Source organism: Oculina patagonica, chromosome 6, assembly GCF_052425735.1.
Source record: "Oculina patagonica isolate OP01 chromosome 6, crgOcupat, whole genome shotgun sequence".
In the NCBI taxonomy this organism is placed as follows: Eukaryota; Metazoa; Cnidaria; class Anthozoa; order Scleractinia; family Oculinidae; genus Oculina; species Oculina patagonica.
Genome location: NC_135763.1, coordinates 14,296,029 through 14,323,745, shown reverse-complemented (window position 1 = coordinate 14,323,745; position 27,717 = coordinate 14,296,029). Strand labels below are relative to the sequence as shown.

At 38.4% G+C, this 27,717-nt stretch overlaps 2 protein-coding genes and 2 long non-coding RNA genes across 4 annotated transcripts in view; all 4 read left to right on the top strand.

Annotated features, from left to right (window-relative positions):
* Positions 1-27,717, top strand: part of LOC144657375 (putative G-protein coupled receptor 45) — a 287,434-nt gene that overhangs the window by 95,178 nt on the left and 164,539 nt on the right. The gene's annotated exons all lie outside the window — the stretch shown is intronic.
* Positions 960-11,949, top strand: LOC144656842 (uncharacterized). Its single transcript, XR_013571399.1, has 3 exons — positions 960-1,211; positions 1,889-1,931; positions 11,479-11,949. It is a non-coding gene; the product is annotated as an uncharacterized LOC144656842 (long non-coding RNA).
* On the top strand, positions 2,828-8,925 carry LOC144656299 (uncharacterized). Its single transcript, XM_078516532.1, has 4 exons — positions 2,828-3,633; positions 3,762-4,992; positions 5,276-6,557; positions 8,579-8,925. Exons 1-4 carry the CDS (start codon positions 2,828-2,830, stop codon positions 8,923-8,925), a joined length of 3,666 nt encoding a protein of 1,221 aa, XP_078372658.1.
* On the top strand, positions 24,196-26,185 carry LOC144657111 (uncharacterized). Its single transcript, XR_013571465.1, has 2 exons — positions 24,196-24,508; positions 24,935-26,185. It is a non-coding gene; the product is annotated as an uncharacterized LOC144657111 (long non-coding RNA).

The window sequence follows — 27,717 nt, the reverse complement described above, 5'->3', positions numbered from 1 at the left end:
TCCATAGCAAATAAAACCAACTCAGGGCAAACTCAACTCTGGGCACTTTGTCTTACCGAACCAGTTCCAGAAGCGTCTGAACTCCTTCTTCCTGATTGGCCACAAAAATATTTTTGTGGCCAATCAGCGACAAGGACCGGCCAGGAGACTCTGATGTCTTCTTACACGAAGTTGTTTTCCTCATAGACTCGTCGTGCCTGGATGCTCTGCCCATCAATCGGATGCTATTACATGGAGAGTCTCAGAAAAAAATAAGCCTTAGACGACTGCCAGTTCTACACTGTTAGTTGTGCGCTTTTTAATAGTTAATTGAGTAAACAACAATTCTTATTATTTTTCTCGGTCGATGTCAGGACCCGTCGTTGCCCGACTTCTGGAACTTGCCACGGTCTGGGTACTTCACTGCACGGGCCACGCGTTAGCGAAGATACCGCTGTCGTCACCTATTGTTATTTTGTTGCCAGCTTGACAGTTAAAACAACGGGTTTTTGTTTAATTTGTTGGATATTTAAATAACAAAAGCAAAACTTATAAACAAGAGGTGCTCGCGTATAGCTTTAAAAACTTTTGGTTTCCTTGCGCTATGCTACATTTAACATATTCCCAGGCCTCGTTGTTTTGTTTTTGTTTCGCTTTTTTTATCTGAGACCCACGTAGTATCATCCGATGGACGGGCTTAACAGCCACGTCGAGTCTATGAGGAAAACAACTTCGTGTAAGAAGACGTCAGAGTCGCTCTTCTGGTCAACCTCGCTGATTGGCCACAAAAATATTTTTGTGGCCAATCAAGAGGAAGGAGTTCAAACGCTTCTGGAACTGGTTCGGTAAGACAAAGTGCCCAGGGGCTGTTACGCTCTATGTTGTAAACTTTCGCCCGAAAATCCCGTTGTCCCGATAAGCTGCACGTCGCCCCCACTAACTGCCCCTGGGTCTCCGAGGATGTGCTGTTTACTGCCTTTTCTATTTTTTGCAAAGCTGAGCAGTGACGCTTGCAGCCGGTCATTTCGACGCATGTCTTTCCGTCACGTACAAAAACTCGCGAGGAAAATTTGCCATATTTGTATTGTGATGCCCAGATTCCTCTCTACATTTCAAGGCTTGGCTACTAAGCATTCATTCGAGTGTTGACAGTACAAGGGACAATCTTGAGAAAATCGTACCAAGAGAGAGCATCGCAAATTTAAGATACAGTGAACTCAAACTAAAAGGAGGTATGACAAGTGAGATTCGCTACTTAAAGACTTAACTCATATTAACACTCCCCATGTTGTTTTGGAAATCAGACTCTTTCAACCTAATCAAAATCTTTTAACCTTATTTTATACAAAAGTAGGGGATTCTGTGTACACAGTCGTGCTTACCCTTTACCTGTATTGCTGATTATAATGGTTGTTTTTTTTTATTCCATTGTAGTCCCAGTGCTTCTCCAGTAAAAATGAAGTAAGTAGCCATTTTCCCTTTGTATTATTATTTAATTTGAAAAAGTTATGCAAGCCCGGCTGATGAGAAATTAACTTGTCATCGTATTTGTACATGCATTAATCTGTAGAAACCTGCATACTTTTACATCAGATATGTTGGTATATGCTCAAACAGAAAAAGGCATTGTGGTGTGTGCGCCAAGCTCAAGCCACGTTATCTGCCAGGACTGGCACTTCTTTGAGCGTGTTTACTTTCCAAAGGAACAAGAGAAAGGGACAGTGTATGAACTGATGTTTAAAATTACAATGTCCGCCCTCCCCCCTTAGATATTTCACCTTTGCTTGGCTTAGTGGGTTTCTCTACTAGGTCCATCATTAGATATGGAGGTCCCAGGGGTTTTCGTCAAATACTTAAACAAGTAAAGAGAATGTCATCAGATATTAATCTGCTTATTTTACTTGTTCAGACAAAAATATCAAGATGTGGTTTACATTAAAACAGAAGTGGAAGTAAGTTTGAAAATGTTTATTTCTATAGCTGTTTCCTAAATAACCATTACTTTTCAAGGTCTGCTCAAAGAGAAGTTCATTTTAATGGTTATTTCTATGTGTTATTTTATTATTTTGTTAAAGGTTATGTCTTTATCCATTTCACCACTTTTGAAGTATCAAAATGTGACAGACTATTTGGTATTTCTGGTGTGCATTAGTTCAAATGGTATCTAAAACATATAATAAACAATAAACATTCCCTCACCAGTTGTCCTTAAAAAGAAAATCAATAATCTGTTATTTAGCTATAATATTCCTTTCTTTTTTATAAAAATCCTCTACCAGCTTTGAAAAAAGAGAAGAGAGATAAAGAAAGAAATGCAAGGTGTGTTTGTCGGGTATTTTGTTCTTGTTCTTTGGTTCCTTAGGGTCATAGGTTTGTCAGATTTTAAGTATCGTCCAAAAAAATGAAAGTTGATGATTATAGTATATTGTTTCATTTTTTTCAAACAGGACTTAATTTAATGTAAAAATAACACTTTTGCCGTACAGTAGATTACAAATGTCATAGATCCTGTCAAAAAGAGATTGCGTTACCCTCGCGTGATTATCATTTGTATTTCTGTAGCTACGTAATCGTAAGCGCGTGATCGCTTGATTGACATCTGACCTCGGAAAATCACTTCACACATGTTGTTTTATCGGAGAGAAGAGTTAAAGTATTGTAAGAAATTCTCGTTCGAAAAAGTCTTGGAATTGGGTCTGAAGAGTCATCGAATTAAAGAGTCTAAAGAGTATTTGAAGACCTTGTTTTCATTCTTCACATTGCTGGTGCCGAGACCCGGGAACATTCGCCGGGAAATTCGTCGGGAAGATAATTGAAGGCAAGGTTTATGAAGGAATGCGTGTTAAACATGGCCGAAGCGAAGAAGAAATTAAAGAAAAAGACGAAGATCCGCGAAAGACATCGAACATTCGTCAAGAAAATTATCACCGAAGCGAGGGAATCAATAGATAGTGGAGAATCTGTTGATCTGAAGAAGCTTAAATCCTTAAAATCCACTCTTCTGGATAAGCTTTCGGAGCTTAAACGCTTGGATGGAGAGGTTCTTGAATATCTGCTCGACGAGTCGAAAATCGATGGAGAGGTGAATGAAAGCTGCGAATTCACCAGCGCAATACAGGAGTGCATTGTCGACCTGGAAACAGCCTTAAGTTCGGAAAAAGATCAAGGACAGAGTCAAGGAGTGGCATTTGTTTCGCAATCTGCTGGAGCTGGTTTGAACAACACTCAAACAGGGACGCATGCGAGTGTTTCCTCAGTTCGCAGACATGCCAAACTACCGAAACTCGAATTGAAGAAGTTCTACGGGAATCCAATCGACTGGTATCCGTTCTGGGAGTGCTTTGAATCAGCCGTCCATCGAAACACCGCTCTGTCTGGAGTAGATAAGTTCAATTATCCAAATTCACTCCTTGTGGGTTCTGCTGCACACGTAATCGCAGGATTGACTCTGACAAGCGCCAATTACGAGAAGGCAGTTGATCTCCTGAAAAAGAGATTCGGAAATCGTCAGGTCATCATTTCGAGCCACATGGAAGCTCTCACTAAAATCCCCAAAATAACGAGCATTCATGAGGTCAAACGTCTTCGTAATCTGTACGATACCGTGGAATCACATGTGCGTGCGCTTGAGAGTTTGGAAATTTCACAAGAGATGTATGGCTGCTTTCTAACGCCCACCATCATGCAAAAATTGCCAGAACTGAAGAGTTCCGGATTGCCATCTCCCGAAATCTAACGTCGGAAACCTGGGTCCTTAAGGATATTTTAATCGAATTTCAAAGGGAGTTGCAACTGCGAGAAAACTGCCAACATGTCTCTGGAGATGTCAGCAATAAGGAGCCTCGGTTCCCGAATACTTCAAGGCGTGTACCATCCGATCAACCATCGACAACTTCAGCATTGTTTACGGAAGGTGGAAAGAACACTCATCAGGGCCATTGGTGTACATACTGCAAGGGATCACATCCATCCATCAATTGCAATGTGGTGACTAACATCTCTGCAAGGAAACAGATTCTGCGACAAAAGGGAAGGTGTTTTAGATGTTTGCGTACTGGTCACCTCGCTAATCAATGTGACAATGGCAAAGTGTGTTACATCTGTGGTTGGAGACACCACGCCTCAATCTGTGAAAATCAGGGTAATGAGAATCAGGCAGCCCACCCTGGAGGGAGTGCAGCCACAAGAGAAGGAGATGCACCCACCTCAAGCGCAGCAACATTTCAAGCACCAACAACTAGTATGTTTATCAACTCGAAATCTAGTGTCCTTTTGCAGACAGCGAGAGCGAACATCTCCAAGCCAGGAAATGGTAAACATTCCGTCAATGCAAGAATAGTGTTTGATAGTGGCAGTCAAAGGAGCTACATCTCAGAGAACTTGCAAAAAGCTTTGAACCTTCCAATCACTGGCCAGGAGACACTACTGATCAAGACATTTGGAGAGTCTACTGATAAACTCCGACAGTGTGACATTGTTCAAATGGCTGTGGAGACTATTGACGGTATGCAGATCTATGTTTCGGCATATGTAGTACCTGTGATCTGTGCACCTATCAGTAATCAAATCATTGAGTCCACCCAAGCAAACTACCCTCACTTGCAGTGCTTAAGGCTTGCTGATAGTTCCCATGGTAACGAAGAATTGAATATAGACATTCTTATTGGTGCAGACTTCTATTGGCATTTTGTAAGTGGAGGCGTTGTTCGTGGTCCAGGATCAGCTCCTATTGCCCTCTCTACCAAGCTTGGTTATGTACTTTCTGGACCGGTTGGAATACCAGTGCCAGGACAGGGAGACTCGACAGTTAACCTTACTGAAACTCATGTACTCAAGGTCTCCAGTTCTGTTGTCGAAGAAAGAAACTCATTTGAAGGAGAAATCAAACATTTCTGGGACTTGGAAACTCTGGGAATCAAACCTGACGAGCCGTCAGTCTACGAGAAATTCATAGAAGACATCGTGCATGATGGAGAGAGGTATGAGGTCAAGTTGCCTTTCAAGGAGCGCGGACTTAAAACGGAGCCCAAGTGTTAACTTTTTTAAGCGTTCTCTTTTTAAACAAATTTTAAATAATCAAATCCATACGCAATCATTCATGTAATTTTAATTCTTAATTGTCTTATTGTATTTAATGTTGTACATAGTTTTATCTAAATCAATATCTATTTTTAAAGTTTATACCATTGTTATATTTTTATGAGGGCCACAAGTTTATCAGTTTGATTACTGTCGGGTGTCACCCTCGTTAAATAAAGTCATACTTACTTACTTACTTACTTACAAGGAAAGTCACCCTCTTCTTCCAGACAACAACCAGTTGAGCAAATTGAGGCTGGAGTCATTGGTGCGGCGACTTAAATCAAAACCTGAAGTCCTCAAACATTACGATTCTATTTTTCAGGATCAACTTGAGAAAAACATTATTGAAGCGGTGAATCAGGAAGAACAACCTGAACTAGGCAAGGTCCATTATCTGCCCCACCGAGAAGTTATAAGGCTTGACAAGGACACTACTAAACTCCGTGTTCTCTATGACGCATCCGCTAAACGGGGTGGACCTATCCTCAATGATTGTCTTTACTCTGGACCACCACTCACTCCAATGATCTTTGATGTAATGGTACGATTCCGAGCTCACCAAATCGCACTCACCGCTGATATAGAGAAGGCATTCTTGAATGTTGCCATAGCCCCAGAGCACCGTGACTTCCTGCGATTTCTTTGGATTGATGACATTTTGACTGACAATCCGCAATTGGTCATAAGACGATTCACAAGAGTAGTCTTTGGGGTCAACTCCAGCCCTTTCCTCCTCAATGGAACAATTCGCCATCATTTGAACTCTTACTTGGATAGTGACCCAGCATTTGTGGAGGAAGTCTTGCACTCTATGTATGTGGATGATCTGGCATCTTCGAAACCAGACGGTACCTCAGCTTATGATTTGTATTCCAAACTCAAGACAAGATTCAAGAAGGCTGGGTTCAATATGCGCAAATGGTTGACAAACGATCAAGAATTGGCGAACAGAATCAACGCTGAAGAAGACCAAGGGGGGAGTCAGCAACAGCCCATCCCTGAATTCCAGCAAGAAGATCAGACATTCTCAAAGTCGCAGTTTAAGTGCCAGGAAAACACAGAAGATCTTCCAAGGGTGCTGGGAACATCTTGGAATCATGCGGCTGATAAGCTTGTGTTTACCTTCAAGAACCTCACCAGTCATTTAACAGAAGAACATGTCACCAAACGAATCATTCTCAGTTCTATTGCGAAGATATTCGACCCGCTTGGAATGCTATCTCCAGTCTTTGTTGCTTTCAAAATACTGTTTCAAGAGATTTTCAAGAAAGAAATTGATTGGGACACTCAATTGGGTGGGGAAGTACTGAAGCAGTGGAGATCATTGCTGCAGGACATGCAAAACATTTCAAGTTTCTCAATTGACAGATGTTACTCATCTGAACTGAACTCTCTTGAAACTTCCATGATTGAATTGCACGGGTTTGGTGATGCTTCTGAAAGGACTTTTGGTGGTGTCGTTTATCTCAGAATACAGTCAGGGAACTCAGAGAGAGGTGCAGTATTGCGTATTATCATTATATCAGGACTAATAATCAATTATGATATATCACGTTTTTTTCTATATGTTTCTTCTAAGGGATAGTGCTATTATCATGATATATCTTTGGTGATATAAGGGGTTGATTTTTTGATATTCCGCAATGGGGTTTTCTCTGATTATAAAGATATGTTATCATGATATTATCAGAATACTTAAATAAGTAACTATTTCTCTTTTCCCTGTGATACAGTGATTTATCATGATATTATCAGAATATATAATTAAGTGGTTTTTCTTCTCCTCCCAGTGATAGAGTGATAAATCATGATATTATCAGAATATTTAATTAAGTAGTATTTCTTCTCCTCCCAGTGATATAGTGATAAATCATGATATTATCAGAATATTTAATTAAGTAGTATTTCTTCTCCTCCCAGTGATATAGTGATAAATCATGATATTATCAGAATATTTAAGTGGTTTTTCTTCTCCTCCCAGTGATAGAGTGATAAATCATGATATTATCAGAATATTTAATTAACTAACTTTATTTCTCTTGCCAGTGATATAGTGATAAATCATGATATTATCAGAATATTTAATTAGGTAGTATTTCTTCTCCTCCCAGTGATATAGTGATAAATCATGATATTATCAGAATATTTAATTAAGCAGTATTTCTTCTCCTCCCAGTGATAGAGTGATTTATCATGATATTATCAGAATATTTAATGAAGTAGTATTTCTTCTCCTCCTAGTGATAGAGTGATAAATCATAATATTATCAGAATACTTAATTAACTAACTTTACTTCTCCTCCCAGTGATAGAGTGATTTATCATGATATTATCAGAATATTTAATGAAGTAGTATTTCTTCTCCTCCTAGTGATAGAGTGATAAATCATGATATTATCAGAATACTTAATTAACTAACTTTACTTCTCCTCCCAGTGATAGAGTGATTTATCATGATATTATCAGAATATTTAATGAAGTAGTATTTCTTCTCTTCCTAGTGATAGTGATAAATCATGATATTATCAGAATACTTAATTAACTAACTTTACTTCTCCTCCCAGTGATAGAGTGATTTATCATGATATTATCAGAATATTTAATTAACTAACTTTTCTTCTCCTCTCAGTGATAAAATGATAAATCATGATTTTATCAGAATACTGCACTTACCCTAAACCCTAACCCTAACCTAACCTAACCTAGCCTAGCCTAGCCTAACCTAATCTAACCCTAACCCTAACCCTAACCTAACCTTAACCCTAACCTCCCTAACCTAACCCTAACCCTTACTTAAACGCTAACCCTGAATAACATTGCCTCTGAACTCTAACCCTAATTTTAAACGATAACTTACATTAACCCCAGACAATACCAATACGTAAATCTTACCCGCATCTTACTAAATACGTATTTGAAAGTTGCAAGAAAAATGACGCAGTACAAACTAAATATTTTCTGGTTTGTGAATGACAGTCATTAAAAGGCCAAAGAATGAGTTAAAAAAAGCCAAAATCGGGTGTTACGAAAGTTAATCTTGCCGTGTCTAAAAGGAGTAAATAGCAATGTGATTATGTAGTTTTGTGGACAATTTTGATATTATCACGATATATCATAATATCATTGTGTCTGTTATTGCTTGAGTGAGATTTGAAAATGATAGTGATACATGATATGATTCTAACTTGATAGTGATACCTTGATAATGATAATTTAAAAATTTGATAACAAAAAGTATTCTAGCAACTATCATGTAAATACGATATGATAATGATATTTTTGATATTTAAAACGGAAAAATATTTGTTGATATTATCATGCAGTTATCACCAAAATATCACTGAGATATCAAAATATCAGTTATCAAACTAATGATATTCTATCATGAGATTTTGATAAACCGCAATCCTGCACCTTAGTGGGAACTCAGTTGTGTGCAAACTTGTCGCCTCGAAAACAAGGGTATCGCCCATCACCGGTGCCACCACACCCAGATTGGAACTGTTGTCTGCACTAGTGTTAGCAAGATTGCTCACGAGCGTTCACAAGGCACTTGTTCCATCTCTGAAGATAGAAAAATGTGTCTGTTGGTTGGATTCAGAGATAGCATTGTGGTGGATCACCAAGATTGAAAAGGAATTCAAACCATTCGTACAAAACCGAGTTGTAGAAATCCGAAAGCTCATTTCCCCAGATTTATGGAAGTATGTTCCCACTGATCAGAATCCGGCTGATGTCGCGTCACGTGGATGCAAGGCCTCAAGGCTAAAGGACGACAAAACGTGGTGGGAAGGTCCTGATTTCTTGACGAAAGGTTCTGAACGGTTGGCCAAATCAGAAGGAGTTTGGGGCCAAGGACTTTGAGACAATGGTCTTTAGTGAAATCAAGCCATCAGATTTGTTCCCGATGAACAAGTAGAGATTGTGCGTTGTGACTGAACATTGTCTAAACACTCAGAGTTAACTTTTTAAGGAACATTGCCGAACAGTGAACATTGACATTAGTTTTATTAGTTTATTAAGATTCTTTGATTGACTAGGTCAATCAAGGGGGAGTGTGTCAAAAAGAGATTGCGTTACCCTCGCGTGATTATCATTTGTATTTCTGTAGCTACGTAATCGTAAGCGCGTGATCGCTTGATTGACATCTGACCTCGGAAAATCACTTCACACATGTTGTTTTGTCGGAGAGAAGAGTTAAAGTATTGTAAGAAATTCTCGTTCGAAAAAGTCTTGGAATTGAGTCTGAAGAGTTATCGAATTAAAGAGTCTAAAGAGTATTTGAGGACCTTCTTTTCATTCTTCACAGATCCTTCTGGGTATAAGTATGGGTAATTAAATGGTGACGAGTGAAATTAGGAAAGAATTTCACGCGCGTTTTGTCAAAATTCTTATAATTTCCCGAGCCTTTAGACGAGGGAAATTATTAGAATTTTGACAATTATGACCATAGTTGAATGAACTGAAAACGGCGCCCGTGTAAAACGCTAAAAATTCGCTCGATGCCATTTATGTAATTGGCGTAGGTCTTGAAGTCGTTTTGACGTTTTGAAATATAAAATATCATCAAAAGTTTTAGTACATGGCCAAGGCTAGCTGGCTAAGATGAAATTCAAGCGAAAAATCCGGACGCCATCTTGCCGCTAACTACGTTGCCATGGCAATTTTATAATTTCACTTTGAAATTATAAATTAACGTTGAAATTTCGCGCCAAAATTAAGGAGTAATTTGTCACCTATGATATTACAACCAAAATTACTAAATTAACAGACACAGGCTTTTGGTTTTTCATGGTCGTCACGGCTAGTGGCATGGTTCATGTGCGCGTGCGCACGATGTCGCCCCAACATGGCGGCCATACTTCAGAAATAGGTTTAAGGTTATGGTAACGCATGCTTACATCTTTGATATTGGACATCCATGTCATGGTCAATTGACAGCTGTCAAAACAAGGTGTCCACTGACCAGTATCACATGACCACATCGCGGGCTCACAAGTAGAACCCATTGAGGTGGAATGTTTTTTGAAGTTTACCACTGACCAATTAATGGTTTACATTAGATCGCGGGCTCAAGTGATTTATTTTTTCCTCTTATCGGTTAGCCTGCGTTGCAGACGAACAAAACCCCGGTTATATGCGTCTGCGAATTAGAGCACAAAAGCTTGTTCCGCCCCCCCGCGCGCTACCAGGGATTTCTATAATTACCTCTGATTGGCTCTTTGATAGGGCCGTTCTTTTGTGCGTCGGGATTGGTCGAATGGATCTCGTAACACCATAGTTACGCTTTTGATGAATAACAGATACACAATAAACTTGCGGCGATCAAGGCAGATCGGTGAGAATAAAAGTTTGAAGCGGTAAAAAAGCAACCGGTTCGAACTATCTGATAAAAAAGAAAGCAATAACGACAAGAAACAAACACAACTGACAAGCAAAAAGGTCACTGTCTTGTGGTGAAAGAATGTCACACAACGAACCATCCGTCATCCGTAATAAGAAGCAACATGACCTTGCAACACAATAAACAGCCGAACCCGGCGTTACAAATGCAGAATGCAAGTAGTCGACATCTTCACGGAAAATTTAGGACCAGAGCAAATATTTCGAGAGCTCATAAAATATCTTGCAAACATGAATGTTCAAAGACTAACCGCAATAGTAATTACATATGGCAAATTTAACACAGAGATGTCAAAACAGTCAAAACATACAAACAAAAAGCCGTGCAGCGACAGTCTTATGGCTCTACGCAATTTAAAACGCCTCCAAATAATACAGCTTACAGCATAAAGTGCCCTTTCTAGACAAGTGAAAAGCGAAATAAATTGGATGACCAATTCCACAGAGCGGCAAATATACAAATTATACGACAAGAACGCCTCAGTGTAACTGGTAGTGGTATCTGGTATTCATCGAACGCGTAACTATGGTTTCACAAGATCAACCGACCAATAACGGCGCACGAAAGAACAGCCCTTTTAAAGAGCCAATCAGAGGTTATTATAGAAATCCCTGGTAACACGCGGGTGGCCGGAACAAGCTTTTGTGCTCTAATTCGCAGACGCATACAACCGGGGTTTTGTTCGTCTGCAACGCAGGCTACTTATCGGTCAGTAAATTCGGATTTACGAAAAGGGCGAAGTAAATAATCCGGGAGCTCCGCTTTTAGCCTTGGCTAAATCTATTTAATACAAGTCACCCGGCAAAGACAAAAGTAAGTTGCCTGTGGCACTCGGGCACTGCTTGAGCACAGCTCTGCTAAATTTGTGTGTGGGAAACGGGGGTGTGCGCTCCCCCAGCTTAGAAATATTTTTTTGGTCTTGCACAACAAGTTAAATTGGGTACAAGTTATCTGCTTCCTTTTATTTTATCCTCATTATTTATCTCAATCTATATAATTCTTTTATCTCATAGTGTCAAAAGGTTATCACAGAAACAAGAGCATGACATTATTGACCTGTGTAGCTCATCCAGCGATGATGAAAATCCACCTGTCCAGTTTCTAAGCATGTCCTCAGATGATGTAAAACATGAAGAAATAGAGTATTACGGTGTAAATTTAGCACTGCCTATTTTCAAAAGTGGGTTGAAAGGGAACTCTTTATCAGCTGTTGATATCACATAGCACCTACTTTTTACAGATCATGATGACGTTGTTTGTTCTACCATTCCAACCAACATTCAAGATGATGTTGTATTCCTGGTGGATAATACATTGTTTGAAAATGTGGATGATCTTAAATCTGATGACCTTGGAGTTTGGAGAGCCAATAAAGTAGCCTCTGACCATTTTCATGTCTATGGGTGAGTGGAAATCAGCCAATGTGTTTTTTACATTGTTTTTTCTCTAAATAGATTGTATTGAAATGGGTGACATTTGTAAACACACATGTACCCACCCACAACTAACCAATAATAAATACCAACCCACAATAATTTACCAATGATAAAAATCAAGAAACTGCTTAGTAATTTCTAAATTTTATTTTGATACCTTTTTGAGGTTTTACAACAAGCTTGATTCATCATTCTTTTTATGTGGCAGCCCCCTCCCAGGATCTAGATTTAGATAAAACATTTCATGAGCTACTTTAGATACACAAGGTGCTAATACTGTCATTTTCACAGCGAGTTTCCCACTATGGCACGTGCCTGCAGGGAATCACAGTAATTGTATTCATCAAACCATGCGCAAGACTTAGCAACAATGAATGCAATTACCATAATTCCCTGCAGGCACGCGCCATAGAGAGAATCGGGCATTGGGTTACTGTTGTTGAATGAGAAAAAAAGAAGGAAAACAAATTACGTTACAAGCTTTTATACTTCATTTTCCCCAATAGTGGCTAAGAAATTGTTTGTAAGATGTGAGAAATCCAGTTTTTTTGTATGTCAGCCACCCCCTCCACCCAGATTTGTGTCAAGATTATACATTTGTTAAAGTACTTGGAAAAAATCAAAACAATAGAATGTGGGGAAACTCACAAGTTTTTATACCGTGGCTAAAAAAATTGTCTGTAAGACGAGCAATTCAGTTTTTTCCATGGAAGTGTAGTTAGATTATGCATTTGCTGAGCCTCCTTTAGTTGCTGTTATTGAAGAACAAAAAAAGAAATTGTGAGATGGAAGCGATTCAGTTTTATAGGTTGCCATGACCACAGTGAATAAAATAGTTGAGTTAAAAGTTTGTTACATCAAATCCTTCCTTCATTTGTGTATGCGAGTGGCCCCACACCCTTCACAGCGACACACCTATATATCCACCCTGGGGGCAATGACGTCATTTCCTTGTTTGTTTTTGTCTGTTTTTGTGGTATCATACACAAGTATAAAACCTGATTAAACAAAGTATAAAACAAAGGAAAATAATAATTGTACCAATAATGAAATTGAGCCACGTACGACATATATTTTTTTCAGCGAAACGTAGTAAGGTCTCGTAAAACCTGTTCATGTTTTTCATTGAGTTTTTATAGTCTTTGTTATGGCGGAAGCAAGTCTCCTTCACAGCCCGAACCTGACATGCTTGAGACTGGATACAACCGAGTGCTCACTACTGAGGCTGAGATGACATCCGCCAAAACTTGACTTTCTGTCTCGATGTTTTGGCCATACATCCAGTCGCGTGTAATTAATGGTGCACGAAGTGGACCAAGTTGTATTCGAGGCATTTTATGGCTCATAAGACCTACGGTGGGTGCTTTTTTATCCTCTGTTTTATCCTCTGACCTAGAGTGATACATCGTCCACAGAAGCGGAAAGCCTTAGCATTAGCCGCCAAACTCTTTTCGCAGAATCCTTGAAGAATATCATACGTGAAAATCAAATTATAAGACTCGATCGATGCTCTTCAAACAATTTTTATCATGTTTGAGCCCGCGGTATTTAACAAAGCGGCTTCTCAAAAATTGGCGCGCTTTTTTAGTATAATTTATGTCAGAGTCATAATTTCCGCAAAAATTACATTCCGCATAATTATGCCATTCCGCAAGTCATGCCACATGCCATTCCACAAACTAATTCCGCCTTGTACCCTCACCGCTTTCAAAAGAATAGAAAATAGTTGCACGATTCACTTATCGTTTTGCTTTAATACAACTCAGAACCTACAAATAAATTAAAAGTTAATTCTCTGCTTTCTAAGAAAAGAATAGTTTTACGATCCTCTTATTCTTTTGCTTTAGACAAAATGATGTCAATATATTTTGTGGGCATCGGCGCACTGAAATGGGTTGCTCAGTCACGTACGCATATTTAAAACTCATTTTTTATTTCTTACCATGTGCACAGTTTAAACAACTTAAACGTACACTAATTCATCTCTATCAGTGTAGTTATTCAGTGTTAAAGTGGGCTACACTATAAAAGCAAAATAATCGTTTGATCTACTTTGAAAAATATGAGTCAGTTTTTTCACCTCGCGCACGAGCTAGATGGGGTAAACATGTTTTTTTCAGAGCAGGTTTAGTTTAAATAAATTTATTTTGTTCGAGCTTTTTGCTTTATCGTCGTTTAGCACTTCGAAAGACGTCACTTATACTGTATGAATTTCTTCAGCCGAGAAAAATGTAAGGCTAAAAGTGGGAATAAACTCACAGCAATAAGAAATAAACTCTCACAGCCGCTAAAGGATTAGAATTCGACTTTATTGGCGGCCAAAAAAAATCAACTTGCGGCAATAGATAATCGGTAAATCCATAGCAAATAAAACCAACTCAGGGGAACAAAAAAAATTAACTGACATGTAAGCGTAAGCTTAAATGTACTTCACATCACAATTAAAGAGACTGAAAGCTTAAGTTACGGAAAGATCTAAACAGAATCTATCGAAACTGCGCTCAGAAAGTAAGCTTAAGTTTATAAACATCATGAAATTCTCTGTAATAAGTTCAGGCTCAGCTATTCAGTACAGGTCGGTACCTTGCATCAGGTTCCTGTATCTTTCTTCAGCGGACTTGATCCATGCAGTGTTTTGATTCGTTTTTACACAATCTTTGCTAAAGGTATTGCATTCTTGATGATGACGGCCGAAGATTCACCCGCAAACAACAGGAAACAAAAAAGGTGGCAAAAAAGTTGGTCGCCTGTTTAGAGTGGGGAGGGGGAAAAATGTAAGAACAAATAGAGTGGGGAGGGGGACAAAAAATTTCGAATCACAGCAGGGGGATCAGAAGAGTTTATAAGCATATTTTCGGTGCTCCAACATGGCAATTGTTAGGCTTTCTACGATGCAAATATATTTTTTGGCTGTTCAAAAAAACTGTAAAATCAGTGACAAAGCCCTTAAATTAATGCTGTTAAAGGATTTCAGTCCAAGCTTGGATGGGAGTGTGACAGGTAGCTTTTGATTTACGTAACTGCCCCAAATTAAAGACTTTGCTGTTTTAGTAGATAATTCAGACCCTTGATAATAACTCGATCTAGACGTCAGATCTTCTAGTCCACTCAGATTAATTGCATCGTCTGTCAAAGGATAGATGATTTCTTCCACAGCATCTCTGGTCAAAGCTTGGGCAACTTTGTACCCATACTAGTATTGGTAAGAACTGAACAAGTACCTGAAACACCATCAGATGCCTTTTGATGCAGAGCACGTTGGTCAACTATTAATTAAAGTATTCAAGAAGCTCAGTCAGCTTCGAACTGGTAGAACTACTGTCTATGTGGAAAAGATTACCCGTATTTTCCCAGTCCACGGGATGATTACCTGTTCTTGCAAAGCTCTGGCAAGCGATTTACAAATGGTACAATCAATAGAAGGCTGCCAGAGATGTGGCTCCGAAGTGGGGTATGATCGGACTTGCGGGTCAGAGCCACCAACATTCATAAATTCATAATTACAATACTGCAAGAAAACAAGACAGTTGGAGCAGACGTTGATGAGTGGGGTACTCATTGCCATGAGCATCACAAAAAAAACTGCGATTTACTTTACTTGCGAGAAGATCTGACTGCTTCTTGGGCAGCCCGGACAAAAAAGCAATTCACAGACAGGTCTTCAAACGGTCAGCCCTTGCACAAACAAGTAGACAAACAGGACGTGGCTGTAGGGAACGGGATAAGCAACTCTTGTGCTAAAGCGCCAAGCCTTTCAACCGAATTCAGTGAAGCATCTCGGGCAGCCGAGACAATACAGCAATTTGCAGACAAGTCGTCAAACGGCCAGCCCTTGAACAAAGCGGAAGACAAAGAGGGTGTGACTGTGGAAAAAGAAACAATGCAAAAAGATGCCAAATAAGCTGAACTATAGAAAGTTTAAGGCATGGTTAAAAAGACTGTAGATTATCTAAGAAATTTACGTTAAAACGAGGCACGGCAAGATCCGAAACAGCTACCCGTTAAGCAGGTTGAGAATTGGCTAATGTTGCAAGAGGGGCCTTCCTGTATAACTATTAGCACATCCAACAAACAAAAGTGGTCAGACGAGGGTTGCCGCAAACATCGGCGTGCATTTGCTGACAACAAGTAGGTTACGCAATACGATTCTCTTTTTTGTATCCTAAAGGAGAAAGGGCAAGTAGTAGTCTGGTAAATTGACAAAAGGAACGTCGTTTGATCATGTCGAAAATTTGCTGAAAGGTTTAAAAGTGAGGCTGGATAAACAAGGTGTTCTTGTTGAAGCAACATTCGTGGTAACTGTTGCCAAGTACGCAAGAAAATTGAAAGGTTTTTGGACAAGAAATTCCTGTCAAACTTGATTTGTTTCATGCAATATCAAGTTATCCAGAAGATACCGAATTGGCAGAAGCATTTTTTAACAAATTCATGTGTGAGTGTCTCGGACTTTGTCAACGTGTTTCAAGAGGACAACGACAAAGAAAAGGAAAGAAAGCAGGAAACCCCAAGTTTGCATGAAATGCTAGACAATTTGAAGCGGTTTCTGCTTAAATGGAATGACTTGAAGCAACGATGAAGACGTTCTCACAGCTAGTGCACTACACGAAATCGATTGCCTCAATAATAAGCGGCACATTGAAAAGTGCTGTCTTTCCAATATTCCTCTGGGAGCTGGATCGGAGAAGAATGAAATATACACAGGAAGAAAGTACAGAAAGCTTAGATAAGGTGTTACTTGAGTATGAGTTGGAAGGGTCTGCCCATCCAGAAGAATTCTAAAGAGAAGAAAGCTTTCTCTTTGCATTGCTTGGAAGCATTGAAGAATTATTGTTTAGCCTGGAAGCAGAAAGTACCGATGAGAAACTCAAGAAACTTTCCCAGGCATTTAGGAATCCAGTCCCCGGCACCTGGAAAAAGTCAGAGATGATATCTTCACTAAATAAAGCTAAAACAAATTGGATGTTGGCGTCTACTGCACAGATGAGTCGTGTACATTCATTAAGGCCATTGCATCTTACCGAAGCTCACAGAGCTACATTAGATCGTACTCGCCAAACTAAACTGTTAGGGATTAACTTAGACAATCACCTATCGTGGAGTGAACACGTACATGTACCAAAGACAGTATCTTATTGTTATGGCAGTCTAGCAGTCTTAATAAAATTAATAAATTTAGCTTCTTTCTCATTAAGAAAACAGTTGGCTGAAATTCTGGTATTATCAAAACTTGACTACTGTGCTATCGTATATAACCCTATACCAGAGTACATGCTAAAACGCCTGCAACGTGTGCAGAATGCATGCGCCGCTTTTGTGTTGGGGAAATTCGCAACTGTTAACGATGTATTAATAAGTTTGAAATGGCTACCGGTGTGAGAAAGAAGGGAGTTAAATCTCCTAAAAATGACATTCAAAGTACAACAAAACAATCACTGGCTGGACTACCAACGTTTGGATGTACACTCAGTTACAGCTTATAAACTGTCAGTTCCAAGAGAGGCGGATACCTTTCAACATATGGCCGCAACTAGTTTCAATGGCCAGCAAACATTAGAAACATCACTTCATATGCCCCTTTTATCAACGCCGTTAAAAAGATTTTATTTAAAAATGCAAAGTCTCGCATAGGTTAATTTTTATTAACCGGGCGGGGAGACTGGGCCGGCCCGGTTCATAAATCGCCCGGAATTTTTTCGTCGTCGTAGTAGTAGTAGTCTTGTCGGTAAATCGTTCCAGACCCGCTCGGCCACTTTCTTGGCCAGGATTCAAATCACGCACCCTTGATGTTTACTCGGCAGAAGCTATTAAATCACTCTCCTATTTTAAATTTTATCTAATACCCTCAATTCTCTTAAGCGTGAAATATATATTTTTGTGTTATTCAAGTGTTTGAGTACTGGTTTGCGAAACCGGTGATTTTTTTGACACGTCCAAGCAATTATTATTTTTTTTTTTTTGAAAACTGCTACGTCAGTCACGCAATGATTTTGCAGCAAGCTTCACGCATAACTGCTTTTAAAAAAGGGCTGGTAGCCAGAGAATTTTTGAGCCGGATTACTTTGAAGATGCTCTTCATTTAATAGAAAAAATTGTGTCCATTTTCATCCGTGTACAGTTGAGCCGGCAAAGTCGCATATCAGAGACGATTGAATGTTTGCACAGCGAAATAATCTTATTTTTGTTCTTGATGTAAAAGCTTTACTTACACACTTCCCAAGACTTCAGTCAACAAAATGGTAATGTATAGTATTTCTACGAACTATGATGGTATTTGTGAAGGGATCCGCAAAGCCAGCAAGTAAAACAAATGGTCTGCAAAATGAAAATGAAATCTTGGCGCGGGTAATTTTATACATGTACAGTAATTAAATTCTACCACGGCATGCAAATTTCACGTTTTTGAAATTTTCTAAATCTTTTTGCCTTTTAAAATGTTTCTTGACCCCATCTTGAATTAAAATTCATCTAAAACGTTTTCATGTTTCTTTTTTATTTTTTCACGTTTGTATTTAATAGTTGCCTTTTTAGGCTTTTGAAACGAACACGGCATCTATTTATAGATTGAGGCACCATGTTGATGTTTACATATTTGCGTTATTTGTCGTAGTAGTTCACTCGGCCGCTTTCTTGGCCAGGATTTAGATACCGCACTTTTGATATTTACTCAGCAGGAGCAATTAAAATTTTATCTAATACCCCGATTTCTGTTAAACGTGAAAGATATATTTTTGTGTTTTTATTCAAGGGTTCGACTCAAGCGAGTTCTGGAGTCCGAAACCGGTGATTGTTTCGACAGGTCGCTGAGGTCGAAGCTTTTTTTACATCAGTCACGCAATGTTTTTGCAGCAAGCTCCTGCATTTAAAAACGGCTCCAGACTCTACTTTGAAGATGCTTTTCATTTAGCAAGAATTGTGTCCATTTTGTCTATTTCCATCCGTGTACAGTTGGGCCGACAAAGTCGTGTGTCACAGACGAATTGAATGTTTACACAACAAAAGAACCTTATTTTGTTCTTGATGTAAAAACTTTACTTGCACACTTTTCAAGAACTCATAAAACAAAATGGAAATGCAAAGTAATAATATAATAATTTCTTCAAACTAGAATGGAATGTAAATCGGTAAAGCCATCGTGTGAAATAATAGACGGCAAAAATGAAAACTTGCCCTTCGGCGCGTATAATTAATTATTTTATCACGGCATCAGTATTTTCACGGCTTTTAAGGATTCAAAATTTTTAATGCAATTCAAATGTTTCTTCGCCTCATCTTGAATCTTTTTTTTCACATTTACTTGAGATTTTTAACAGCATCTGTTATCTAATACATGTGGTCTAATGCATGCCCTTTTTTAGTCTTTTTATTTTCTTTTGTAATTTTGTTTAGAAATTTTTCTGTTATTCTTGATATTTGACTCGTTTTATTCGTTTTTTTTATTATTTATGTTACTCGTTTTATTCGAGCAGGAGCCAATACTGTAATTTTCTGGTTACTCCGCTCTTTTTAGCGAGGAATATAAAATATATATTTTTTGTTTTTCATTCAAGGGTTTTGAGTTTCAGTCGGAACCGAACGGCGATGGAGAAATGACCTGCAATGAATCACGCAATCAAGAACTTGCGTTTGCGTGACTGCTTCCCAAAATTGACGTAAAGAGCTTGCATGTTTGAAAGCTGAAAAGCTTTCTTATCTTGTTCTTATTCCCATTTTTTTGGTGTGGTACCTTTTTAAAAATGTTTACATGTAAAAACACGTCTTAGTTTTTAACGAAATTGTTTGTTTGTTTGTTTCGGTCGGAGATCATTTGTACTGCCATTTAACTGGTTTGAGTTCATTTATTCAAGATTGCACACAAAACGTTTTCAATACCTACGTTATTCAGTATTCGGAAGAAAAATAAAAATTTGAAAGCCTAAGCAGGTATTTGTCCAAGCATGGACAAGCAATCCACAGACTTGCGTGTTACTCAATATAAATTAAATGGTATTTTAAAAGTTTTTGCTGTACTTGTTAAACATCAACCGCCCGGTTTTAAGCATTAAGCTTTAGGCGTCTTGTTTATTTATTTATTCACCTATTTATTTCTTTTTACAAATCGAATTAATTTTGGTGTGGAAATCGATCTGTTAAATGGCTGAAGTGTTTAAGCGTCATGTTGATTAAAGAAAAATCCCTAACCCAAATCGCTTTGTCAAAAGTTATGAACAGTTGTGTATTTGGACGAAAATTAATTTAAATGTAACAGGTACATGGACTCGTGTGAGTGTACCCCTCCCTCACCCCTCGACCCCCTATCTCAACAAGGGTCAGTTTGAGAACATTAGAGATTCTCAAGCATATTTCAAACCACAGCCATTTAATTTGGTTGCTTTAAATTTGGGCGACAGTTCAAAGTCGGTGATTTAAACTTGCTCTCCATCAGGTTTGAGGTCGGCAGAGATCCAGTTATTTTCATTCACATTACATATTCATTTTCTCAAGGCTTGAGAATTTATTTAAAACAAATGTTTGCAAATGGCTTAAGTGCTTATTCGGTAGCATTTTTACTTACAATTATTAGGTAACTGAGGACGCACCCTATGCTACTGTTGACCGAGAGAGCAGCGACCCGATCGAAACATTGTTTACAGTGTTAGACAACGATGGCAAGATGTACCATGCTTTCATAGAAGTATGCAAGAAAGTCTTCAGTGGAACGCCGAGACAAACAATAAAATCCTTCATGCAAGCATTACGAATTTATCTAGTCAGATGCCCTACAAACATTCAAAAGAAGGTCAGAAAGGCCAGACCACAACTAGCTAGTTATAAAGTAATTTCACTAATTACTAAGCGAGACGTATTAGTACTGCAAGCTAATCACCAATCACGTGCTTAAAATGAAAGCACAAAGTTTATTGAAAGTTGTAGTTCTATTCCATTTGAGAATAGGGTCCATTTTAAGACAACTGAATGCAATAGTGCTGTTATGAAAGTTAAAAGGGATCAGTCGACAGGCAAGGCTTAGCAAATTATCAGCTTTCCTTTTTGACAGTGTCTTTAGTCAAAATAGATTGCCAGAAAAAGGCAAAAAAAAACAGGTTTTCGATTGACGAGATCACGAAACCAACACACCCAACTGCTGCTAGTGTCGCAAGCAAAAAACCTTTTTTTGACCGAGGCTCTTGAAATCCCAGAGTGTGCTGAAAGTGGAAACGAGGATGAGTCAGAATTTCCACCACAGGAAGAAGAATGTTCGAGCTATGACGGTGACGAAGACGAAGACAGCGTTGGGTCACATGTCAAAGGCAACTTTCCACATGAAGAAAATGGCAACAAGGTTGCTCTGCTGTTGAAGAAACGAAAATAAGACTGCATCCCGTTCAAAACTGTCATCATGGAAATAAATGAGATGAAAACTTTCTATACTTAACTACAGGAGACGCACACCCATGATGACTGATTCAACTTGGGCGAAGCACATGGAACGACTTGTCACATTCTTTAGTTGCACCTTGAAGGAGTTAAATCGGAAACCTGCACTGGCCCTAGTAGATGACATGGCATTGGTAGAATCATTGTTGCATTACTTGCAAACCAAAAGGTGGTCCAGAAGTCCACAGCCGCTCACTATATTCACTCGCTTTTAATTTCTGCCAAGTATATTCACTTAGATCAGAGCCGTAAGGACTAAAAAGATGTAGAGGCTGTCCACCAACTTCATGCATTGCGAAGTCAGTTGGAGAAGGTGCAAGTCTTTGAAAAAAGCATGCCAATTGTGAAACTGCTTTCAAACTGTTAGAAAACTGTTCAGTAAGTAGGAAGGGGCCTCAGGTGCTATCAAGGCACGACTGCATATAGACGTCACAATGTTGCTGCTTCTGTTTTCTGTCAATCCAAGCTGAGCCAAAGAACTCAGAACCCTTTCGGCTTCTAAAAGAAGTGAAAGAGAGCAAGCTTCAGGAGTCAGTAAAGCGCATACCATGCAGGAACATCATCGTTTTCTCAAGGAAAGAAACTGTGTTTTATTGAAAATGGCTTCAAAAATTTTTCATGGTAAGGGACGAACATGGTAGAAAGGTCATGATAGGTAATCACCTATCACCTAAGGGAATACAAAAGGGCCTCGAGACCAAAACTGCTTCCCAGACAGGACATTCGCGACTACATTTTTTATCAACAGAAATAGCATGCCTTTTAATTCATCTAAATCATTCTCCAAATACCTCTTTGCTTTTCAAAGAGTACTTAGTTTTCCCTGCACGATTAATGAAGGCATGTGCTGGTAGAGCACTTCATTCTTCCATGGAAAGTGCCGAATCAACGCTGATTGAATCTCTTGCGCATGTTTGTTTTGTTTGCAAGCACAGTCTTAGAAACCAAAGAAACATTTACAACAGTTTTTAGCCATTATCTAACCTTTTGGTGCGAGGCATTTGCAGTTTTGATACTGAAGCTTCTGTAATTGCTCGCCTGTTGGTTGATGAAATCATTGCTAAGAATGTGGTTCTAAAGTGCTGCTTTTGTTTTAGAGGAAAGAACTTACTTTTAAAACTACTAGCTGAAACTTGCAGGATTTTTCAAATTTGCAATGTAAACATGTTAACTTATCACCCAGAGAATGATGGTTTAATTGAAAAAGTTTACTCTACTCTATGCCTGTTGGCATCTGAAAGAGGTTTTTTTTTTTCATTTCTACAAAATTCAACAATCAACAAGAACACTTCTTAGAAGATTTTAATTAATTTCTAGGGATAGTCAACTACTTTCCTTACTTAGCCTTGCAAATAATTTCGAGGATTATGTTTTTTTTTGCTGTTGTTATGACCTTGAATATGTGGTTGCTGTTACTTGCAAAACTTTCGTAAGTGTTAACAGTTAAAATAATTAATAAACCCTTTGTGTCATAAGTATTTTCCGTGCATTTAAGTAGGAAAAATGGAGCATTAAGGTGAAACATTTTAGTCAGGAAACAAAAGCAAAATATATAAAAACGTATTATTGACATCAAAATATTATGGCAGCTGTAACCAAAACTTGTCAACAACACATTGTTTTAAATTATAAGCTCCCAACCAAAAAATATCAAAAACTTCCAAAAGGTGCGGATCCACCAGTGAAGCTTTGGAGAGTACTCTCCAGGGAAAAAAAGTCAAGTGACCATCAAGTGGCAGGCCTATCATAGAAAAAAAAATAGTAAATTACATTACTATTTGTTTGCAGGTAAGGAAATTAAAAAATATATATTATACCACAGAACTCTTCGATTAAACCTGCATTTTTGTGTTATCACAGCAGTTAACTTGAACAAAATATTTCTTGCCTTTTCTGTTGTTTAAAAACTTAAATGCTTTACTTTATGAGGTCACAAACATATCCAAAAATATGAAAAGTTGTTCTTTAAGTGACCGAGAAACATTGTTTCCCAACTGGCAACAGCCAAGGCCTTCTGGGACAAGTACCAGCCACTGTTAGAGTTGTTCTACACTTGTCGTAAAATCTGCTAAGAAACGTTTCTGCCAATCAAATAGTAGGAACTGGTGGAGTCATCAAACGGCGTTTGGGTGTTTACTCATATAATTATATAGCTGTCAGTAAATCCTATATTGCCAACAGATAGATTTTTTGTTAATTTTTTACAGCTGTCCAAATTTAAAATAAATTGGACACTTTCTGTTTAAGGGTTTTGCTCAGTTTTGAGAAAACTGTCCAATTAAAGAAAAATTTGAATACTTTCCAACAACCAATCAAATGTCACGAAAAAAAGGGAACAGAGTACATGCCAATCAGCATGCGGCTATTATCACTACCATCAAAAGTCACTTCACCGACCGAGGATTGTTTTGATAATGGCCGACTTTCCCGACTTTTCTATCGACCTTTTTGGACTCCCAAACTTTGGAATGGAGCCTTCTCTGCCTTCTACATGTAGGTTTCCAGAGATTGGACCTACGGATTTGGTCGAGATGAGGGAGAATAACCAAAACAAGAACACTCAAAAAAGCACCAACAACTGGGTTAAAGTGTTTGACCTGTGGCGTACGGAGCGAAGCGAATTGAGAAAGCTTGAGGACATCCCCGAAGACGAGCTTGACGACGTCCTTTGCCAGTTTTATGCCAAGATTAGGAAGAAAAGCGGAGAAGAATACGAGCCTGATAGCCTTGCTGTTATGCAAGGCTCCTTGGACCGGCACCTAAAGAACAGCGGCCGGAATTACAGCGTCCTTGGCGACTAAAAATTCGCCAAGTCGAGACAGCAACTTCGGGAGAATGCGTTCGGTAAAAAGAAAAATGCAGCAAACGCCCTGAGCAAAGAGGATGAAGAGTTTCTATGGCAGGCTGGGGAGCTTGGAAAACACTCTGCACAAACGTTAGTTAACGTGAACTTCAAGAATTTGAAGGAGCACTTTAGGCTGTGCGGACGACAAGAACACTACTCGATGCAAATCGAGGACTTTCAAATAATTACAAGTCCAGACAACAGTGTAAAGTACGTCAAATTTAGTGAGGGTCCGACCAAAACAAGGCAAGGAAGCCTGAGGGTCAAGCAGAGGGCCATCCATCCCAAAATGTTCGCAACAGGGGATGAAAAATGTCCTGTCATGTTGTTTGAGGAGATGATTAAAAGGTAATTGTTGTTGTTAATTAAATCAATTTAGGGATATATAATTTCGCTTTTGATAAATTACTGCATAGCGAAGCATAACTATGACAAAAACCCTAGTTGCCACACTGTGATTCGATCGAAACACTACCTGCATGGTCCAATGTTTACAATGTCCTTTATCAAAATTAGTTGGCCTTAATCAGAAGCATATACCTCTCTTTTTATTTAATGGAATATTTTTCCTGCTGTTATTTTCTTATTAGGATTTTTTAATTAAAATTTGTTGTATTGATAAGTCTGGGAGAAAAATTATGTAATTTTAAAAATACCTCGTCAAATAATTTTTCCATTTCTTTCCTCTGTGTAAATATTTCAGACTTTTGAAATGCCAGAATTCGAACTTGTCTACCCAGTAGATCATAAATAAGTATTTTTATTCAAACACAGACGACCTCCTGACATGAAAACCAATGGTGCATTTTACCTCACCACCATATCCAAGCCAAAGGGGGAAGTGTGGTTCAGCCGACAGTGAATGTGGGAACACAAGAATTGGGGAAATCATGAGATCCATGGCGAAGAGGTCTGGCTTGTCAGCTTCCACAGGAAAAAATTCACCAACCACTCAAGCCGCCAGACGTGCGTACAGAAGCTTAAAAGTACTGGTGTTCCCCGAGACCAGATAATTGATGTAACTGGGCACCGCAGTATTACCAGCCTCAACTCGTATGAAGGGGACGACGAGAATCAATGCAGGCAGCTCTCATATATTCTAAGTGGAAATAAGCCTAATGAAGGGCCCAATAACAAGCCTCCCCTTCAGTTGCATAATACTGTTGTGAACAACAACTTCACTGGAACTGTTAATTTCTACGGTGGATTTGGGGCCCCTGGTATGCCTGGGCCATCTACAGTGCCCCCCAGTGTGTCACCAAGTCCCAGAAAGCCCTGGTAGATGCTGAGAGTGCTATCAGATTCTGATGAGGATTAATCTTCAGCAGATCAGAAAGTTGTGACTTCAATTATGTGGATTAAGTTCAGCATACAATTTGCTATTTTAAACACCTTATTTTATAAAGGTTTTTACAACATTGCCTTGTTTCTGCCAAACTTTTGCAGTGTGATCATATTTAAATGTTGTCAGGTTTAATATTATTTGTTTTTAAATTTCTACAGTAAAAACTGCCTTAAAATATATTGAATATGTACAGCCTTGAATTTGCTGTTGAATATTTTATAGACTCCATTTGATTTTGTGTCAAATGGTACATTTGAAAATTTTATATCATTCTTGATCCAAATGAATCATTTTTTTTTCAGTCAATTTTTTAATTCTATGTTTAAATAAGCATGATCAACAGTTCTCAATGGAACATTTTCATATTTTCCTGTTTGCTCTAATTTAATTAGGGTCACACATGATGCTGCAGATAAAAATAAAAAAAAATTAAATTAAATGGAAAGAAATGTTGTATATATATTTTTTCTTTTTGGGGGTCAAAGATTTGCCAGGTTCACTTGTTTAAGGATGCTATATAATTAATAAGTAACAGGACTACATGCTTGTCCAATTTGGAGATAATTGGACTCGAAAAATTCCTTGAACAGCCAAATTGGCTGTCCTCGGAATTTTTCTCATCCAATTATCTCCAAATTGGACAGCATGTAGTCCAATTACATATACAAATTGATCAACATTTTGTTTTGCTCGTTTGAAAACTCAAAACTATCGTTGGCAGCAAAGTTAAGCAAGCTTACACTATTTCTAGGGATGACTGCAATTTAAGATCCGGCACAAGTCGTAGCACCATCAAGTCTTGCAGAGCGAAGCGTTCTCAGGACTTCGTCACTTTTCACTATTAATCTCGAACTAGCTTGTTTATAATAGAACCTTATATTATATCTATATTGTAATTAATAGTTTATATGTAACACCTTGTATTTTACTCTGTAATTCAGTCATTACTGCAATGAGTTTCCATTAAACATTATATTATTATTGTTGTCATTTCAAGTACAATAGGCAATATCTGTCCTTGGTTTGTATGGATTTCTTATTATATTAGGCTGCTGACTATTCTTCATCAGTAAATTATTGTTCTATACTTCATTATCAGTCATTCACAGGCTAAAATCTTAAAAATGGTAAAACCACCCATAGATCAATTGAAAAAGACTCAAGCCAAGGCATCGAAACATGGCTCAACAGTAAAAACCGTGAGGAGGTCTACTGAGGCTCTTCAATCTTTTGAAAGCGCAAAATGCAAAGAAGGCCGAAGATGAGCGTTAGAAGGGAAGGAGAAAGAAATGAAAGTGGAAGACTTCTGAAAGCCCAAAAACAGGAAGTGATGAAGCTGGATGCAATAATGAGAAGAACGATTACAAAAGGAGGAAAGAGAAAGGCAAAAAAAGGAGGATGAAAAGAGACTAAAGGAACAGCCAGAAGTTGAACAAAGAGAAAGAGAGCAAAAAGATCGTCAGAGGAAAGAAAGAGGCATTACTTGCTTAGGAAATTACTGCTGGTTTAAAGATACGTGACTTGGAAAGGGCACAAAATTCCCCTCTGCTCCAGATTAATTTCACTATAATCTCAGCACACATCAATTTCAACTCATGGCGTGATTGACCATTAATTAAATATAATTACAAGAATATTTACAAGATTGTAATAATAAAAATGGAAATAGCTGTTAAAACAACAAAGAATATCTTCAAAAATCTATAAAGTGCGTTTATGTATGTTGTGCTCTATGGGAGTTTGAACAAGATACATAAAGGAACTTACTTTATACCTATACTAAAGAGTATAAATCACGTTCCAACTAGTGTGTGAACAGGAAAAAGACCTACACATTTGCGTACAGGATATGACTAAAATCCCGCGAATGTGGCGGTTGGTAGCCTCAGAGTCCAGTGATAATGAATTTGACCTAGAACAAACAGATACCAAATAGATACCACTGAAAAGGTCCCTCTTCGATCGAGTCATCATTCCTAGACGAAGACATTTCAAGAGCGTGACTATGGGTGTTTACTTACGGTAGAAACAGAGGACCTTGCAGTAAATCACTAGATTTTCAAGATATCATAGAACATCGAGCGCAGTGCATTCGATGTTCATCAGCTGAACTTCATCTCGTGATTATGACTACGATTCACAGTCAGACGAAAACTTCATCTGGTATGCAACGCTCAAGGACCAACTTTTTTCAAGAGAAGGTTAATTTTAT

Excerpts from the sequence above, each read along its gene's own strand:
- LOC144656299 (XM_078516532.1), top strand. The coding sequence starts at position 2,828 with ATGGCCGAAGCGAAGAAGAAATTAAAGAAAAAGACGAAGATCCGCGAA. Across the intron at positions 3,634-3,761 it reads TTGGAAATTTCACAAGAGAT|GGAGTTGCAACTGCGAGAAA; the intron begins GTATGGCTGCTT and ends CGAATTTCAAAG. Across the intron at positions 4,993-5,275 it reads TGCCTTTCAAGGAGCGCGGA|CCTCTTCTTCCAGACAACAA; the intron begins CTTAAAACGGAG and ends AAGGAAAGTCAC.